The 13,247-nt window shown below is 37.9% G+C and overlaps 1 protein-coding gene across 5 annotated transcripts in view; it reads left to right on the top strand.

Moving 5' to 3' along the window:
• The window catches only part of dazap1 (DAZ associated protein 1), a 35,859-nt gene that overhangs the window by 1,676 nt on the left and 20,936 nt on the right, over positions 1-13,247 (top strand). For 4 of the 5 annotated variants that reach the window (XM_047374541.1, XM_047374537.1, XM_047374536.1 and 1 more), the window contains exons 3-6: positions 6,487-6,653; positions 8,185-8,250; positions 9,354-9,461; positions 10,580-10,628. In XM_047374541.1, the coding sequence (XP_047230497.1) occupies positions 6,487-6,653; positions 8,185-8,250; positions 9,354-9,461; positions 10,580-10,628 (390 nt within the window). Of the gene's footprint in view, positions 1-5,777; positions 5,856-6,486; positions 6,654-8,184; positions 8,251-9,353; positions 9,462-10,579; positions 10,629-13,247 lie in introns of those variants that run through there. The other variant, XM_047374539.1, reaches the window with a different exon arrangement.

The raw sequence follows: 13,247 nt of genomic DNA, 5'->3' as shown, positions 1-13,247 counted from the left end.
AGTGGAGAGGAAAAACTCCCTTGTAACAGGAAGAAACCTCCAGCAGAACCAGGCTCAGTGTGAGCGGCCATCTGCCACAACCGACTGGGGGTTTGAGAGAACAGAGCAGAGACACAAAAAGAACAAAGAAGCACTGATCCAGGAGTACGTTCTATGGGAAGGAAAAGTAAATGTTAATGGATGTAGCTCCTTTAGTTGTTTCATCTAGAAAGAAAGAACATACAAACTCTGAGCCAGTTTTCAAGGTGAGAGTCTGAAAGGGAGCACATAGAGTTAGTAACAGTTAAGCTCAGTCAATCGCCATGACTAGGAGAGAGAAAGGGTTAAACACTAAAAGACAGGGCCATGTGGATCATCAGTAAAGGGTGAGCATTAAGTCGTTGCCAGCAGAAGCTCAGACGATTCCCCTCTCCAGAAAGGTGTCACAGGTAGACACAGAGTCAGGCCAGGTGTAGCTTCTAGGAAGAGAAAAGAGAGAACAAAGTTAAAAGCTGAAATAACAGCAAATAATGCAAAATTGGAGAGTAGTGTGAGAATGTAGCGAAGAGGGTGAAAGTAATCATTATATCCTCCAGCAGCCTAAGCCTATAGCAGCATAACTACAGAGATAGCTCAGGATAACCTAAGCCACTGTAACTATAAGCTTTATCAAAAAGGAAAGTTTTAAGCCTAGCCTTAAAAGTAGACAGTCTGTCCATCTAGAACCCACTGATGGCCATTGTTATACTAAAAACCACAACGATTGGGATACTTCTCTCTGTCAGATTGACCATAACCATTGGAAAAGAGAGGGAGTCATACAGGTAGCAGAAATGGAGGGTGTGTTTGCACCTCAACCATAACTGAGCTGGTTTAGGCTAAACTTGACTCCCCCTTACTCCAACCAACAGGGAGGGAAGAAGATGGAGGTAAAAAATAAGGAAGATAGCTCAGGATAACCTAAGCCACTCTTAACTATAAGCTTTATCAAAAAGGAAAGTTTTAAGCCTAGCCTTAAAAGTAGACAGGGTGTCTGCCTCACGGACTAAAACTGGGAGCTGGTTCCACAGGAGAGGAGCCTGATAACTAAAAGATCTGCCTCCCATTCTACTTCTAGAGACTCTAGGAACCACCAGTAAACCTGCAGTCTGAGAACGAAGTGCTCTGTTAGGAACATATGGAACAATCAGATCTCTGATGTATGATGGAGCTAAATCATTAAGGGCTTTATATGTGAGGAGAAGAATTTTAAATTCTAATCTGGATTTAACAGGGAGCCAATGAAGGGAAGCTAAAATAGGAATAAATATGATCTATCTTTTTAATTTTCATCAGAACTCTTGCTGCAGCGTTTTGGATCAGCAGAAGGCTTTTAACTGCATTTTGTGGACATCCTGATAGTAAAGAATTACAATAGTCCAGCCTTGAAGTAACTAATGCATGGACTAGTTTTTCAGAGTCACTCCTGGATTGGATATTTCTAATTTTGGCAATGTTCCGGAGATGAAAGAAGGAAATCCTAGACACCTGTTTAATATGGGATTTAAATGACATGTCCTGGTCAAAATTAACACCAAGGTTTTTTACTTTATTATCAGAGGTCAATTTAATGCGTGGGTTCTCACCGGGTACTCCGGCTTCCTCCCACAGTCCAAAGACATGCCAGTTAGGTTAATTGGTCACTCTAAATTGCCCTTAGGTGTGTGAATGAGTGTGTGCATGGTTGTTTGTGTGTTGCCCTGCGATGGACTGGCGACCTGTCCAGGGTGTACCCCACCTCTCGCCCATAGACTGCTGGAGATAGGCACCAGCTCCCCCGCGACCCACTATGGAATAAGCAGTAGAAAATGACTTACTGACTGACAATTTAATGCCATCCAGGTTAAGTGATTGACTAAGCAGTTTCTTTTTTAAAGACTCCGGTCCAAAGACAACAACTTCTGTCTTGTCTGAATTTAGAAGCAGAAGATTTTAAGTCATCCAAGTTTTTAAGTCTTCAAGACATGCTTGTAGTCTATCTAACTGGTTGGGCTCATCAGGATTTATGGATAAGTAAAGCTGAGTATCATCAGCGTAACGTATCCCATGCTGCCTGATAATTTGACCTATTGGAAGCATATATATAGTAAAGAGAATTGGAGCATATATATAGTAAAGAGAATTGGCCCAAGTACTGAACCCTGTGGTACTCCACAATTAACCCTGGAGTTTAAAGATGATTTATCATTTACATGAACAAACTGGAATCTGTCAGGCAAATAAGATTTAAACCAACCTAGTGCTGTTCCCCTGATCCCTACAGCATATTCCAGCCTTTCTAAGATAATTTTGTGATCGACTGTATCAAATGCAGCACTGAGATCTAACAGAACCAGAACAGACACAAGTCCATTATCTGAGGCCATAAGAATATCATTAGTGACTTTCAGCAGAGCTGTTTCAGTGCTATGATGAGCTCTGAAACTTGACTGAAACTCTTCAAACAGGTCATTGCTGTGTAAATGCTCACACATTTGATTAGCAACTATTTTCTCAAGAATTTTAGATAAGAATGGAAGATTGGATATAGGTCTGTAATTTATTAAAGCATCTTGATCAAGCAAAGGTTTCTTAAGTAAAGGTTTAATTACAGCTACCTTAAAAGCCTGTGGTATATATCCATTTACTAAGGATAGATTAATCATATCTAAAAGGGGGCTGGTAATCAGAGGGAACACTTCCTTAAATAATTTGCGATTGGGTCTAACAGACAAGTTGAAGGTTTAGATGAAGCTAATATTCCTGATAACTCAGGAAGATCCACAGGATCAAAACAGTCCAAACACAGACCAGGCTCTACAGTTACTTCCAATGTTGTCTCACTTGCTGAGGATGAAGTAATCATCTTCGGGAGTATGTCAAAGATTTTCTTTTTAATAGAATCAATTTTATTTAAGAAGAATCCCATAAAGTCATGGCTGCTGAGAGCTAAGGGAATGGATGGCTCAACAGAGCTATGACTCTGTGTAAGTTTAGCAACTGTACTAAAGAGAAACCTAGGATTATTCTTGTTCTCTTCTATTAATGATGAGAAATAAGCTGTTCTAGCTTGGCGAAGTGTCTTTTTATACAACAGTAGGCTATTTTTCCAGATTAAGTAGGAATCCTCTAGTTGTGTAGAGCGCCATTTTCTCTCCAATTTTCTAACATTGTGCTTTAAAGTATGCAGCTCTGAATTAAACCAAGGAGCCAGCCTCCTATGAACAATTACCTTCTTTTTCAAGGGGGCTGCATTGTCTAATGCAACACGCAATGATGAAGTAACACTATGAACAAAAGAATCAATTTGTGGAGGGGCAGAAACAGAATTATTGCCCTCCACTGTGTTTTTCAGTGATAATGAGGAAATCAAAAGTGGAACAGATTCTTTAAAGGTTGTTACAGCATCGCCTGATAATGATCTACTGTAATGAAATTTTCTTTCAGGTGTGGAGTACTCGGTTAAATTAAACTTAAAGGTTATTAAGAAATGGTCAGACAGGACAGAGTTATGAGGAAATATTATGTCTTTACACTCAATGCCATATGTCAGCACAAGGTCCAGAGAATGAAGACAAAGGTGGGTAGGTTTGTTAATGTTTTGAGCAAAGCCAGTTGAGTCTAAGATGGCATTAAACGCTATATTTAAGCTATCACTTTCAGCGTCAACATGAATGTTAAAATCCCCCAATATAGTAACTTTATCTGTATTTAACACTAAATCAGATAAAAGGTCTGAAAACTGATCCAAAAATTGAGAGTAAGGGCTGGGTGGATGGTACAAAACAACACACAGAAGTAGTTTTAGTGCTTTGCAATTTGAATGAGGAAAACTAAGGATTAAATATTCAAAAGAGTTGTAGCTATTGATTAGTCTGGGACTAGTCAATAAATCAGACTGAAAGATGGTTGCTACTCCGCCTCCTTGCCCAGTATTTCGAGGAATGTGAAAATTTAAATAGTAGGAGTTGACTCATTTTTAGTAACATAATCCTCTTGCTGCAGCCAGGTTTCTGTGAGGCAAAATAAATCAATCTGATTTTCACAAATCAGGTCACTAACTAGCAATGTCTTTGAAGAGAGAGATCTTATGTTTTCTTTTTTGTCTGGGCTGTGTTTATTTTTATGAGATTTTCCTGATTAGATCCATATCGGATGTGGCAATAAAGGACACTAAAAGTTCATCCAACCGGCCAAATATGTTATTGGCAATAAGGTTTGGCTGCATGGTGTATGATACCCTATGAAATGCTGCATGCAAGCAGCCCTTGGTGATTACGACATTGAACACGTTGACACTGCTATGATGATTGTGATTCAGTATATTGTGCAGCTCTAGTCAGAACAGATAATTTCATCTTAAAGAACATTAAAATAACTTCAAATGAATCCAACATCTTACATGAAGATTAAAATACGATGTTTTAAAAGCTGATATTCTGTAGGTAGTTTATTTACTGTGTGAAAAGTTGGGATCCAACATAAAAAAAGCCTAATTTTAGAAATACTTTTCTATTTCTTATTTTTTGCAGATATTGCCCTGAAACATTCAATTATCAATCTTTGATTAATGCTCTACCCTTTTAGTGCTTTGAATAAATGTCAGTTATATGAGTTGTAATAATCTTTCTAATCAGCCAGAAAGTCATGTTCATTATTGCAGATTATTTTAACCTTTAGAAACGACTGATAATATTCTGCCTTAAAACAACAAGGTATCTTTCTTACATGATTTTGTTTTATATAAATATAGTTAAAAGTGGGCTAGTTGATATGTTCATCTATCAAGTCAGTTTATATTTGGAAGGTAGGTTATCTATAGATAAACATAAATTTTTGAATTCTATTAACATTGCATTCTTTTTGATCAGATGCAAAATAAAAACACCTGAAAATCAGACAACTTGATAAAATAAACCCTCTGATTTGGTCACAAATATATAGCAATGTTGTTGCTAAATTGAACTAATACTAATTACATAATCTGTTTTGATAGTATCAGTTATACAGAACCAGAGCTCATAGTAAAAGTAAGGCATGTTTATTACCCTTGGCAATATTTTCAAGCAGTGAGACAGATGTATCATGGTGCAGACAATATCATATAATTACTTGATTTTTAGTTTCATGTATTAATAGAGATGCACCGATCAGGTTTTTCCTGGCTGATACCGATTTCAATTATTCTTTAAGGTATGAGGCACCAATTCCAACCTTTTATTCTAAGTATCAAAACTCACATTTTATAGTGCTGGTTGTTTGATAGAGGGAGCAGTTTAGAATCCAAAATAATGTGAATAAATTACAACATAATCCCCATTTATGCAGTCCCTAATTTTGATCAAAAAAGGTCTATTAAAGTACATGCAGTTGGTTGATGCATTTATTTACTGAAATTGATTGGATTTATAATTTTAATGCATTTAATGAATAGGAAAAATGATCTTTTAGTATTTGACCAAGGGTAAAATGTGTTGATTGATAGGTGTATCTCTATTTATTATTATTATTTTGTTGTTGTCGTCATTGTTTGTCTGTTCTGTTATGAGGAAAGGAAATGACAAAAGCTGACACAGTTACTCAGTAAAGCCCTGCAGGAAACACTGCTTTGTTTCTGCTAGGTTCTAGTTTCTGTTTTGAGTGCTTCAAAGAATTCTGTGTAGATATTATCTAGTAAATGTAGATGATTGTCTTTTTGAAAGGAAGTGTTGTTCCTGCATAAATAGTTTGATTTTGTTTAGAGATGCATTTTTCTAATACTTTCACATGATGTTTTTTAGGAGAAACTGTTAATCCCTAGCGCCGTGTTTAGGTTTATGACCTCCTTCCATTCAGACCTAACAGGAGATGCCTAGCAGGTTTGCTTTAATCCTTTCACTGGCTCATGTTTTATTTGCCGTTGTTTTAGCTTAGCACTAGAGCTCGTCTGTATTTACTGCCTCCTTGACTCTTAAGATTTGCACCACAGTTCCGCGTAACTCTGTGGTTTCTTCTGCGCCGAAGCCCCAGGGCTTTTCAGCAATAAGAAAACCAATTATGTTAACTCTCCAAAGTGACTTCTCAGTTGTTCAAACTTGCTCGACTTGGTTGAATTGGCTCTGCAGGTGTGTGCTGGATTTTCAGTGGTTGGTAGCATGTTTGGCCCTGTGCAAGATGATACTATGTCTGTGCTTTGTTTGCTCTTGGGGAGTTTCTATATGCGACTTCTCCTAATTTCATGTTTTCATGTAAATAGTCCGATCCCTGGTAATCTGATACAACATACATTCAAGGTCATGGGTGGGGATTTTCAGGGTTTAGCAGCCCAGGATACTTTGTGGAACCAAGCTATGTACTTCTTTTTGTCCCTGTTACATCTCCAGAGCAAGTTTAAGTGCTAAACATATTTCCATGCTTATGTATCATAATGAAAGCAGGTTAAATATAAGTCATGGCTGTATATCTTTGTGCTGTGAGGCCTCAACGTAATGACTGTCTTTGTTTTCCTAGAAACACTGAGAAACTACTTCTCACAGTATGGAGAGGTAGTAGATTGTGTCATTATGAAGGACAAAACTACAAATCAGTCACGAGGCTTTGGCTTTGTTAAGTTCAAAGACCCAAATTGTGTACGGACAGTGCTGGAGACAAAGCCACATAATCTTGATGGAAGAAATGTGAGTATTTGAGGCTGACCGTCTGTAAAATCACTCTGCTTTGTGCTAACTGTGTTTAAACATTTCATTAAACATTTCATATCTTCCATTAGTAGGAAAAAGAGAAATTTTCTTTTGGCTGTGAATGAATTAGGAACGTGGGAATGATCTTGCGGACCAATGTTGGTTTTCCTGTCAAATGAGTGGAATGTGACGCTATAATGAATGTGGAGAAGAATCACGTCTTTTACCCATTTTCAGTATATAGAGGTGCACCTCAATAAATTAAGAGTTTCATTAGAAGATCAGTTAATTTATTTCAGTAATTAAATTCAAGTAATGAGATTCATCATGCATTTATTTCAAGGATTTATTTACTTGTTAGTTTTGTTGATTATGGCTTACAGTTAATGAAAAATCCATATTCAGTTTCAAATAAAATTATAACATTTTTTAACAGCGATAAAAAATGTTTTTTGTACAAAGATTTTGGTCTATTGATAAGTATCTCCATGTACTGTAGAGTTTATAGACTCAGTCCTTAGTGGGGGCTCCTGTTGCAAGAACGACTGCTTCAGTGCTGCGTGGCATGGAGGCGATCAGCTTGTGGCTCTGCTGAGGTGTTCAGGAAGCCCAGGTTGCTTTAATAGTGACCTGCAGCCTGGTCTGGTGCCTCTCATCCATCTCTCCACAGTACTCCATAGATTCTGCATGAGGTTTAGGTCCGGGCAGTTTGCTAGCCAGTCAGTCAGTGATACCGCGGTCATTAAACCAAGTTTTGGTACTTCTGGCGGTCTTTGCAGGTGCCAAGTCTTGCTTGAAAATCAGATGAGCATCTCCACAAAGCTTTATGTGATCGGTGATCTCCTCTGAAAATTCCTGGTAGACTGCTTTGCTGACTTTAGATTTTCAAAAACACAGGGGACCAACCCCAGCAGACTAGATTTAACCTCCCAATGGACCTCAAGCAGCTTGGACGTGGTCAGGATTTTTTTCTAATGAAATGCGACTTTTACTTTTGTCTAAAAAGAGGACTTGGCACCACTGAGCAACATTCCAGTCCTTTTTCTCCCTAACCGTACCTGGGATGATTCTCATGTCATTGCTGGTTCAGGAGTGGTCGGATACGAGGAATGTGGGCCGTTGTGGCCTATTTCCAGATCATGTCTGGGTGGTGGCGGCTCCTGAAACTCCGACTTCAACCACAGTTCACGTTTTTTTTGCATCTCCTGCAAACTCTTGAATGGACTCAGGTTTACAGTCCTCTCAGGGCAGCAGTTATCTGTGCAGCATGTGCACATTGCATGATTTTCCATTAACATGCTTTAAGACAGCACTCTGAACAGCCCGCTTCTTTAGCAATGACCTTTTGCCGCTTACTGGACAACTGTCAAGTCCGCGGACGTCTGAACCTTTTGATAATTTTCGATTTTATTAAGATTTGTCAGTATTCTGTATATTATCACAAGTTGTAAACCGCAGTAGATCTGAGAACATTTTAAGGTGCTTTTCTGTGAGAATGTCAGAATGTTTTCTCCGCCTCTCCCGTCAGATTGACCCAAAGCCATGTACCCCCAGAGGAATGCAGCCTGAAAAGTCTCGAACCAAGGAGGGCTGGGTAAGAGGAGTCTGATTACTTCTGAGGAGGCTAGGTTAGATGTTTTGTTTTGCTGGATCAAAGCTCAGATTATAATTCTCTCTCCATTCCATCCTCCTCACCCCTGTGGCTTGACTATAATTTATTTTGATGGGCCTTAAGACCTTGATGTTCATTTTTTTAAGGCCCATTTTCTCCCGAGATCACAGGCTTAAACCTCTTTGAAAATACTACAAATATTTTTGGAGGTTTAATGAATCACAGACGCATTTAAGAACCTGTTTCTTCTATTGACCTCTACTGGTGATCAAAGTCTGCAAAACGTCTAGCTGCCCTGTGGTAAAGATTTCATTTGTCATAAAATTACACATTAAAAGATTATATTTACAGAATATTTAAAGTGTTTTCCCATTCTGTAGCACAATGATAATTTTAGATTCACAATCTCTTTCTGTTACCTTTTTTTTTTTACACAAACAGGCGATTTAGTGTTGCAATCTTATGTGAAATGTTGCCACAGGAGTGGTCTTCTCTGACTTAAGATAACACAGGATTGGAAAATCAACTGAAGTTTATGATGGGGCGAAATAATTTTGCTCCAACTTTGATAATGTTTAGATCAATCAGGAATGCTACAAAACCCCTTGCAGATCAGTTGGAGTCATTTTGTCCCTCGTAGGGTTTAAAGACTTTTCTTCTGTCAATTAAACAAATTTATAAGTCACATGTTTGGCTGTACATGTCAGAGGCATTTATGAGTAAAGTCTCTTTTTTTACACTAGCTTTCTAACTACCTTTAAGTCATTCAGTTGGTTTCACTTGGAACAGACTAGATGTAATTGGTAAAAAATAAGTTCTTTAAGCAGCCTCTTGCCTTTATTGCCAGATCGCTGTGCACAGCAGCAGTGAAATGCTCTGCAGCTGAGTGTAAGTGGAAGATGCTGTGGTCTCTGAGCTGCATTGACATGACATGTTAAGAATTACACCCCAGGGCAGTAGAAGAGCCTAATTTCTTCTACACTGTCTAAATAGATGATGGCTTACTGACCTCCCCCTCCTACTAAAGTGATCCTTTAACACACTTTGGTATCAAATCCGTCCACTCTCCTGCTTTTTTATTTCAGAAGGGCAGCAAAGCTGATAGCAATAAATCTAAGAAGATATTTGTAGGTGGAATTCCCCATAACTGCGGAGAACCAGAACTCAGGGACTATTTTAATAGATTTGGAGTGGTAAGTATCACCAAATGCAGTGCCCATTTTTGTTATTTGAGTCACATTAGGGTATGCTGTGCCCTGAAAAAGTATTTGGCCATTAGATTTCTTCTGTTTTTGCTCTTTTGCCCATTTAAAGTCTTCAGATCGTCAAATAAATGGTACTATCAGACACAGATAACCTGAGTAAATACAAAATGCTGTTTTCAAATGATGATTTCATTTATTAAAAGAAGAAAAGCTGCCAAGCCAACCTGCCCCTTTGTGAGAAATGAATTGCTCCTGAACCTGGTAACCTCGAGTGTTTCGCCTTCGGCGGTAACAACTGCCATCAAGGTTGTCCACCACATTTAAGTCCGGACTTTGACTAGGCTAACCCCCCAAAAAACTTAATTTTATTTATTTTTAACCATTCAGAGGTGGCCTGGCTGTTATTTGGATCATTGTCTTGCTGTAAGTGTCCAAGTGTGGTTTAGTTTAAGGTCACAAACTGATAGCCGCATATTCTCCTTGAGGATCTTTTGTTATGCAGCAGAATTTTATGGTTCCATCAATTATTGGAAGTTGTCCAAGTCCTAAAGCAGCATAACTGTCCCAGACCATCATACTATCTCTGTGTTTGACCAACAGTATGATGTTCTTTTTCTGAAGTGTTGTTAGTTTTACACCAGATGAATTTATTAAGATCGGGTCATGATTTCTTGCTTTTTTTACTTTACTGGTTCTATTTACGAGTTTCTGGATGCTACAGGGTTGGTTGTGGTAAGTAAAATTGAACTAATCTTTTATAGTTAATTACAGTTAATTGATATTTTAACAAACTGGGCAATTATAGTTTTACACAGGGCCTGGTTGCTTTGGATAGCATTTTCCCTTCTGATGAATGAAATTATTTTAGAAAATCTAATCTTTTTGTATTTACTCATGTTATTTTGTCTCATTATAATTGGTTTGATCTGAAATATTTAGGTGTGACAGAAAAGGAAGAGCAGAAGAAATATGTAAGAGGGCAAACACTTTTTCCTGGCACTGTATAGGAATGGTAACTGGGAGGGGACAATCTTATCAAATTGAAAATGAAGAGATACTGTCCATTTTTCTAAATGGAGCCCCTGTTTTCCTTTGTCCCCTTCAAGGTCACAGAGGTGGTAATGATCTATGATGCGGAGAAGCAGAGGCCCCGAGGTAAAAGATGATCCCGTTTTTCTTTCTCCCGCTCTATTCCTCACCATCTTAAATCCCATGACAAACTATTCTGGCCCAAAGGGAAAAATCACAACCTATTCATTTTCATTGAATTCAGTTAACACGTTACCCTGCAGCAGGAGTTGTATGTTAAACGCACACTGAAGAACTAAAGCAGATTACAATAAACCCGGAATGTTTCACTGTAGTGTCCTTTTAATAAAAGAATTTCAGTTTTCCAAAATTAAATTAATAGAAAAATTACTAACATGTGCGATCATCTCATATCATTTCACAACTGAAACTGTGCCACATGGTCTGTCTTTTTTCTTGTTCCCTGGACGTAATATGGCTATAGTGGGGTTTGCTTTGTAGTGAGTTGGCTATGACCTTGGTAGAGAACAAGTCCTTTCCTGTGATTTTCCTCAGATTGAATTTTCTGAAAATTAAATCACTGATGAAACAGAACAAGGAAGCTATTTATTTTATTGGAGGACAATAACCTCAGAACATACATGGCCTCCATAATGATTAACTGTAATTTAACTGTAAAGCACAGTCTGTGGCTTTTAGAAAAACAACCTCTTGTCAATGAGATTGTATCGTTGACTTGAAGTATTTTATTGCAGCTGTTGAAGGATCTCCATTGGGCCCTAAGTATACATTAGTCCTCTAACATGTTTAATACACATGCAGTGGAACTTCATGTCTGTTTTATAGCTCTGCAGCTTTCCATATTTCTGTTAAAGGATGCAAAGCACAGGTAACCTTTTACAGAAATGTAGCAAATTGTGAATACTTTTTTGTCACATTTGCTATAAAAGATCTCTTTCACAAAGAGTAGCCGATGCAATATTGGATCGTAGAGCATTAGAACATGTTGAGGGAGAGATTTTGGGATCTTCTATGTATCAGTTTGGTTTTTTCTCTATTTCATTCAGCCTTCTAAACCAGCTTTTAAGTTGTAGTGATGTAACCATTATTAGCTTTATTGATTACCATGTTTAAAAAGCGGTTTTAGCTGTTGGCTAGTGTTACTGTTTTAAAATCATATTAATGAAACCATTGTGGTTTTACCGTGCTGTTAAAGACAGCAGGTTTTTCAGTGCCTCAGAAAGTTCTCAGCTGCTGGAAGCAGAGGGCAGTGAAGGTAAAGCTGGGATACTTCAGCCACCATGATCACCAAATCTTAAATGTAACTGCATTTTGGACTACCTAACTGCACGAAGAAGGCTCTTTGGAGATGTTTTTATCCTCGCTGGATCCATAAGGAAACTTGAGTAATTTGTTTCTTCCGGCAGCTAATAGCTGCCAACAGTTAATGCAAAGTAAATTAACTTTTAGCTGGATGTATGCAGACTTCAGAATTATCTGGTTTTTCTGCCTAACTTTGTAACGACATTCAGATATTTATTGTTTCTGGAGCAACTTGTTAACTTTCACAGATCTGAGCAACAAAGTCAATGTCTTATTATCTAAAGTTTACTGTAATTTTATGCTTTATAGAAAATAAATAATCAGGAAGCAAATCCTTGCATTATTTAAAGGTATATTAATATCTGTAGTGAAATTAGCAAAATTAGAAAATCCCACATGGCCTGTATGAATGCACATCCGTGTCCAGAGTGGCATTAATTACGCATGCTGCTGTATAGCTTTATGAAATATTATTAACAAAGGTGTGATTTTCTTTTCTTTTTTATAAACCGGTAAATGCCCCTCCTAAAATGCAACAAACAAAATGGTTTCATGCACTTGATGAAAAAGTTAATAAAATGCGTTCTGGGAGCTAAAAGCAACTGCTACCTGATAAGGAGACAGATTGTGGAAAAATAGGTGCTCCAAAAAAATACAGTACTTAATCACAGTGTGCAGCTGGCATATTGAGAACAGTTTGAGTATCTAAAGAGGGATTTGTCCTTCAGAGAGGCGGCTCGCAGCCCAAAATCCATATGGTAAATATAGGATTGGTACCACAGGAACAATGCTTTTAGTCTAAATGGTTTCGGCTTGAAAAGTTTCTCTAACCCATTTTCCAATTGCAGAAATTAGTGACTTTTATATCTGTCCAGTTAAGTCATAAATATATGATGAGCCTTTGACATGTGTGGATAATTCAAGCATGCACGGTCTCTTTGGGAATCAGACCCGTCCCACCAGCTGTGCTGGTGTCAGACCCGGCCCACTGACATTCATCCTACATAGCAGTGATGCAGCGGGCGCTGAGCCGCTACGTGCATTTACCATATGACACCATTCATCCACTGTTGGGAGAAACCCAGAATAGTTTGTCAGTGGAATTTAAGATGATGTTCTGCATCTGTAACAGTCATATAATCTTCAATAGTATTAACATGTTCTGGTACTAAAGCTACATTATATGTTTTAAACGTTGGAATAAGTTTTCTTTACCTTGATTTAGAAGTAATTATACTTGTATCTTGAATGGCGTAGTATGTTTTCCCATTTGTAGAAAGTTAAGTATTTTTGTAAGTAAGCCCTTTCTATTTTTCTTTCTTCTGTCCCCCTTCTTCTTGTGAATGGTTTGAATGTGATTAACCGTGTTTTTATAAGATTTGCCTTTTCTCCTGTAGGTTACTGTGCATTGACTGGTAACAC

The sequence above is a fragment of the Girardinichthys multiradiatus genome, chromosome 9, assembly GCF_021462225.1.
Source record: "Girardinichthys multiradiatus isolate DD_20200921_A chromosome 9, DD_fGirMul_XY1, whole genome shotgun sequence".
Lineage (NCBI taxonomy): Eukaryota > Metazoa > Chordata > Actinopteri > Cyprinodontiformes > Goodeidae > Girardinichthys > Girardinichthys multiradiatus.
Note: the sequence above shows the minus strand (reverse complement) of the source record. Positions and strands in the feature narration are given on the sequence as shown.